We start from the raw sequence: 6,270 nt of genomic DNA on the forward strand, positions 1-6,270 counted from the left end.
TATTTTATTAACCTACTTTAGATTTAGATTTAGATTTAGATTTAGATGTAGATTTTAAATTCAAAATTCAAAACTTCAGTCATTATCGGTTGTAATCCCCATAAAATCGAAAATTTGTTTCAAAGTTGTTTTCATATTCCGATTTTTCATCATGGGACGTGGTTTTAAATTGTGGTTCAATTTTCGTACTTCTTATCACTCAGATTGCCAACATTTCTCACATTCAAACGACAACAACCAACACGAATTGCTTACCTGCTGTAAGGTATGATAACTTGGATAGACTACACAACTTCATAATTTTGATTAATTGATAAATGCTTTTCCTTCTACAGAATAATGGGTGTGAAGAATGTTACATTGATTAAAGATCTTGACATACAAAAGGATGACTTCACTGTGAAGGCTAGAATCATTTGATTATGGAATCAATCAGTGTTTAAGAATCCTGATGAAATATATTCCATGGAGATGATATTAAATTATTAATGGATGAGCAGGTTAATTCTTATTTCTTTTTCGATCTTTAGTATTGTATTCATCATATTTTCTTGTTATGTCAGATTCTTAATATCTTTACATTATTATTACTCGTTCCTTTTCCATTTTCATGTTTGTAGGGAACTAAAATCCATGCCAATGTTCTACAGAAATGGGTTCCTAAGTTCAAAAGTTTACTTCATGAAGGGGCTGCCATACTGATAAAAAATCCTACAATTGCTCGACATGCGTCCAAATACAAGTTAATTGATAATTCAAAAAAGTTAAGTTTGTATTACAAAACCTCTGTTACCAATTGTCGGGATTTTAAGGGTTCCATGTTTGGTTTTTCATTAGTCAAGTTTGCAAATGTTATATCAAAAATTATTCCAGAACATACAGCAATTGGTTAGTCAATTAAATTCTTTCAGTTTTACTATATTTTTTAAATAAATTATGTCATATGCTATCATTCAGGTTAAAGTTAGTTATGTTAACTTTTTAATCATTATATAGATGTAAATGGTGAGGTCGTTGCTTGTGAGACAATGGTCAGTCTTCCAGACAACAATGGAAAACTGAAGAGACGGATGCAAATTGAGATGCAAGACTTGGAGTAAGTATTTTTATTTTAATTGACTAACAACAATCTTCACAAACTATATAATTCCTTTGTTACGATTTATTTAGGGGGATTAAAATCCAAGATACATTGTGGGATGCATTCGCTCAGGAATTCAGTGATTATGTTTCTAATCACAAGGACAACGGGGTTGTTATTCTTGTAATTCATTTTGCAATGGTGAAGATTTACCGAGGTTTGTGTCACTCATAAAATATATATTTCTTTTAAGCATTGTTGTATTAACTTCAGTTATTTTGTTTTGTTTCAGAAAAACCATTTCTTTCTAATTCATTTAATGTTACGAGGTTGTTCATCAATTATGAAATTGATGAAATCAGGGATTTTAAGAATAGGTCGGCAAATATTATTTTATTTATTTCTCTTATATATGAGATATTTTTTAATATACATTGTTGTTTACTTATATTCCTAATTCAATAGTTTGATTTGAGAGAGTGGCGAATCTAAATTGTCACAACAGCTTTCAATGCTCTCTAGATTGTCTTATTCATATCGTGAAGATTTTCTAGATAGAACCAGTAAAGCAAATATTGTTGAAATTAGTGAAACTGTTGAGGTACTTATTTTTTAATGTGGTTTCTATTCATTCAGTAATTGCATTTAATCGTAATATATTGTACTTTGTTAAACCCAGATCTGACAGTAGAGTAATGTAAAGGAATTTAAAAAGAGATTTGTAGAAGAAGATGAATAGAAATCGGTCGCCGCTTTCTTTATTGAATGGAAAATACAATATCTCAAAAACCCTAATCGACTCTCATGTGATGTGTTTGAATCTGTGTGTTACAAAGTGTTGATAATTCATCTCACTTCTATTCTATGCATGTATCACTTCTTATATAGGCGATATTTACATGATAACTGAATCCTATAAATAAGGTAACTAAATCCTATAAACAAGGAAATAATCATTATCGAAAATGGGATCAGCACCATCCTTCAAGATTCTGAAGATAGTCATCCAGAGCATAGACCAACCAGATGGGTTATGGAGATGCACAGTTCATCGCACCTATGGACGTTCATCGCACCTCTGGTCGTTCATAGGGGCTCTGGTCCTAAAGGAATTATAGTCCAGAGTCTCTGGTCAATACAAACAGAGGCTCTGGTCGTCCATAGGGGCTCTGCTCTTCTTCCAGACTTAGTTTTTTTAGCACAGCAGGTTCTTCAGATCTTCCATCCTTGACCCTGATTGCTTTGATAAAACTTTTAGAATAATTAGGATTAATTTTGGTCCTAACAATCTCCCCCCAAAGTTTTATGAAGCAAGCATCCTCATGAAGCCTTTAGGTCTTCTCCCCTCTGCTTTCTTCAATAAAGGTTTAGTGTGCTTGGTATGGGTGGAATCTTCAAGCTCCCCCCTGAATGTAGCTCTCTAATCTTCATTTTCAACTCTTAGACCAAATCAGACTCAATGTGAATGCAGCACCACTGATTGCACAGAATGCAGCTTTAATCTGCCTACAACCCAGCACATACTTTGAAGCACAGAATAGCCACTTAACCCCAAATGTAGCAAATTCGTCCAACTAAGGGGTAGATAAATGTGTGAATTTCTTGACAAAACGGTGCAACCAGTCTTATAACAAAGAATATTTTGTTGAACCGCAAGTTGAGTAGGAATTCAGCTTTAGAGCTTGATCCAATTGGAGATAACTTGAATAACCAAAGCAAACACCATTGGAATTGAGAACTGGAGAGAAGAATTAAACATTAAGCTTTATGACTTCAAGAAACAGCAGGTCAATTCAAAGAAAATTGACAGTATTGTTGTTGATGCTTCTAAGGGCAAAACATGAAGGAAGATCGCCATATTCATATAGGATTGGTGATTGCAGGTAAATAAATCTTTAAGCTCTTACAGATTCAGATTTACAAGGAGAGACTATGAACAAATACTCAAGATATGGGCGATAAGTATAAGTTTGACAAACAAAATGCCAATTGCCTTAGGCTATGAGAACCATGAACTCCTGCTTAACGCCTACGCGTAGATGTGACAAAATCAAAGTTCAAAAGTTCGACTGACTCCAAGAAACTCCATCAAATAAACCAAATTTTTTTTATGATCAAAATAGGTTCGTATTCATCCAAGAACAAATCCCTTAAAATGAATTTGATTAAAACATGTAATCATATGATGAATCGATGAATTTTGGGTCCAAACTGCAGTCGAACAGGAAGCAGTTCACGAAAGAGTATTGTTCAAGAAAATTGAATCTACTGCAGAAAGATCGAATCGATATAAGTTAATCGATTTGGCTCTGATACCAATTGTTAAACCCAGATCTGACAGTAGAGTAATGTAAAAGAATTTAAAAAGAGATTTGTAGAAGAAGATGAATAGAAATCGGTCACCGCTTTCTTTATTGAATGGAAAATACAATCTCTCAAAAACCCTAATCGACTCTCATGTGATGTCTTTGAATCTGTGTGTTACAAAGTGTTGATAATTCATCTCACTTCTACTCTATACCTGTATCACTTCTTATATAGGCGATATTTACATGATAACTGAATCCTATAAATAAGGTAACTAAATCCTATAAACAAGGWAATAATCATTATCGAAAATGGGATCAGCACCATCCTTCAAGATTCTGAAGATAGTCATCCAGAGCATAGACCAACYAGAGGGGTTATAGAGATGCGCAGTTCATCGCACCTATGGACGTTCATCACACCTCTGGTCGTCCATAGGGGATTTGGTCCTAAAGGAATTAGAGTCCACAGTCTCTGGTCAATACAAATAGAGGCTCTGGTCGTCCATAGGGGCTCTGGTCGTCCATAGGGGCTCTGGTCTTTTTTCCAGACTTAGTCGTTTCAGCACAGCAGCATCTTCAGATTTTCCATCCTTGGCCCCGATTGCTTTGATAAAACTTTTAGAATAATTAGGATCAATTTTGGTCCTAACATACTTTATACAGGCAAAATCACTAATTATATTAGGAACAGTTAAAGCATTTAAAAAACACATTCTTTGGTTTTACATGGGTTGCAAAAGGTGTAACCGAAAGGTTTGACCCATGTACACTATAACAGACAAAGATGATGGATCGAGTATGATTGAAGAAACGGAAATTTTTTAATGTACTTCTGATAGATGCAAAAGGCAAAAAACTGATGTTTTGCCAAAGTAAGTTACAACTACATAACACTACTTTTCATTATCTTTTATATTCTTATATTAATGTTGACTTAATAATGATATAGGTTCAGAATTCCTTTGAGAGTTCAAGATGATACTGGAATTGTATCATCGACATTGTTTGATCAGGAAGCTAACAAGGTTTTGAATCAAACTGCAACATAATTATATAAAAAAATAAAGAGGTATGATTAGAAGTCTTATCTTTTTTTGAATTTTTTTATTTGTTTCCAAATGTTTGTTAATGTAAAAGGTGTTTGATTTTTTTTCCAGCATGGTGATTTGGATATGTTTCCGGACGATTTGGATGTTTTGCTTGATTAGAAATTTGCAATAAAGATCGACATAAATGATTACAACATAAAAAATAGTTGTTTTATTTATGGTATTTCAAAGCTAACAAATGATGATAACATCTTGAATGAATTGGAGATGAGATTTGCTGCTCAACAGGTAATAATTATCATTGGCAGAAACTATCATCCAGTTTAGTCTCAAATCTTTGTTAGTGTAACATTATTGTATGATTTATTATGCAGCCTGCTGAATTTGAATCTGTAAATGTTCATTCAACAGATTTCAGTTCTCAAAAGAAGTTAAAGGTATTATAAATGCTACCTTCAATGTAGTTTGTAAATTTAAAATGAAAGCAACTACTTCTTAAAATGACATATCTGACTATTAACTTATTTGAAGGATGATGTATCATGTACTGGTGAGAATGCAACACCCTCCGATGTGGATAAGAGTACAGCAGATAGTCTGAAATCACAAGAGAAGTTGTATGAGAAAAGGCTTGGTAAAGGTATTGATCGTAAACGTAATTTTGAAGGTACTTATGATGCCGATCATGAAGGGAAAGGATTGGCAACCAAAACTCTAAAAATTCCAAAACTTGAAAAGTGATATTCTTGGTTTTGATGGACAATTACATTCAACCTTCTTTTTGGTATTTCTTTTGTGGTTGGATTTTGGTTTGAACAGAGATTTCTGAATTGGTGCTTTTATTTTGCTATACGCTTTATTTGTTATTTGTTTTGGATTTAATATTAAACTTATTTGCATGACTACATAATTGTGTTCGTTTTGCCAATCACAAGTTTTAATGAGAATGTTCTTTTCAGAAGTAGGCAATGAGAAGGAGTACTCTGAATCCGTCTAGGCCTTGATTAATTGGTGAGAGTTATTTCCCAGAGTTGGAATATAACTATGAGATGTTGCCTTCCATACTTATACGAGAACTTTGCTATGTTGTTTTCCAGAGTTGTAATGTGCATTAAATTTTCATCCTTATAAGACATCTCCAAAGTAGTACTAAACAAACTTCACATTTGGAGTTAAAGTCCTACAACATAGGTCTGAAGAGTCATTTTGAAGAGTTCACTCAACCCAACTCTAAAGTCTTATTTTCTAGATGGAGCACCATGTGAACTACCATACACAGCTTATGAATAGTCCATGCAGTCGTTCTGCTTCGCCTATGCAAATGTTTGAATTCTAGTTTGCTATGCCTCAAATGTTTTCTGAAACTCATTTTACATATTTAGTACATAACGCTGACTAATGAACCTTTGATGTATTGTTACTCATGTCTCAGACTTAGCAGACTGATGAACTGTTTCTTTCCACAGTGATACTTTGAAAAGAACTTGTAACCATAGAAAGCAACTCCTAAGTACTACCCGCCAAATTCATTCTTAGAGTTGTTTTAAGAAATATAACATTTATTTGCATAGTTTATGCAGAAGTTATGTCTTGCCTATACAAAGCCCTGAAATCTGTATAGAATCACTACAAAGTTATTTCAACATTTATGAAATAACTCTAGACTATCATCTCCCATATTGAACTTATTTCCAAAAGTTATTTTATTGAACTATAAGTCTGATTAATGGTCGCTTGTTTAATATGGTAATGATAAACATACAAATTTCAAGTATGTAGTATGGTTCTCCAAACATATTTGAGGTCTGGATTTCTTTTAACCAAACTTACA

At 33.2% G+C, this 6,270-nt stretch overlaps 1 protein-coding gene across 1 annotated transcript; it reads left to right on the top strand.

Moving 5' to 3' along the window:
• Window positions 1-488: 488 nt before the first annotated feature.
• LOC112506042 lies at window positions 489-5,180 on the top strand. Its single transcript, XM_025110070.1, has 9 exons — window positions 489-500; window positions 621-888; window positions 997-1,096; window positions 1,171-1,298; window positions 1,374-1,458; window positions 4,340-4,415; window positions 4,671-4,727; window positions 4,814-4,876; window positions 4,971-5,180. Exons 1-9 carry the CDS (start codon window positions 489-491, stop codon window positions 5,178-5,180), a joined length of 999 nt encoding a protein of 332 aa, XP_024965838.1.
• Window positions 5,181-6,270: the final 1,090 nt, after the last annotated feature.

The sequence above is a fragment of the Cynara cardunculus genome (assembly GCF_001531365.2).
Source record: "Cynara cardunculus var. scolymus isolate 2C chromosome LG 2, CcrdV1, whole genome shotgun sequence".
Classification (NCBI taxonomy): domain Eukaryota; kingdom Viridiplantae; phylum Streptophyta; class Magnoliopsida; order Asterales; family Asteraceae; genus Cynara; species Cynara cardunculus.

Excerpts from the sequence above, each read along its gene's own strand:
- LOC112506042 (XM_025110070.1), top strand. Across the intron at positions 1,097-1,170 it reads ATTGAGATGCAAGACTTGGA|GGGGATTAAAATCCAAGATA; the intron begins GTAAGTATTTTT and ends CGATTTATTTAG. Across the intron at positions 1,459-4,339 it reads ATCAGGGATTTTAAGAATAG|GTTCAGAATTCCTTTGAGAG; the intron begins GTCGGCAAATAT and ends ATAATGATATAG.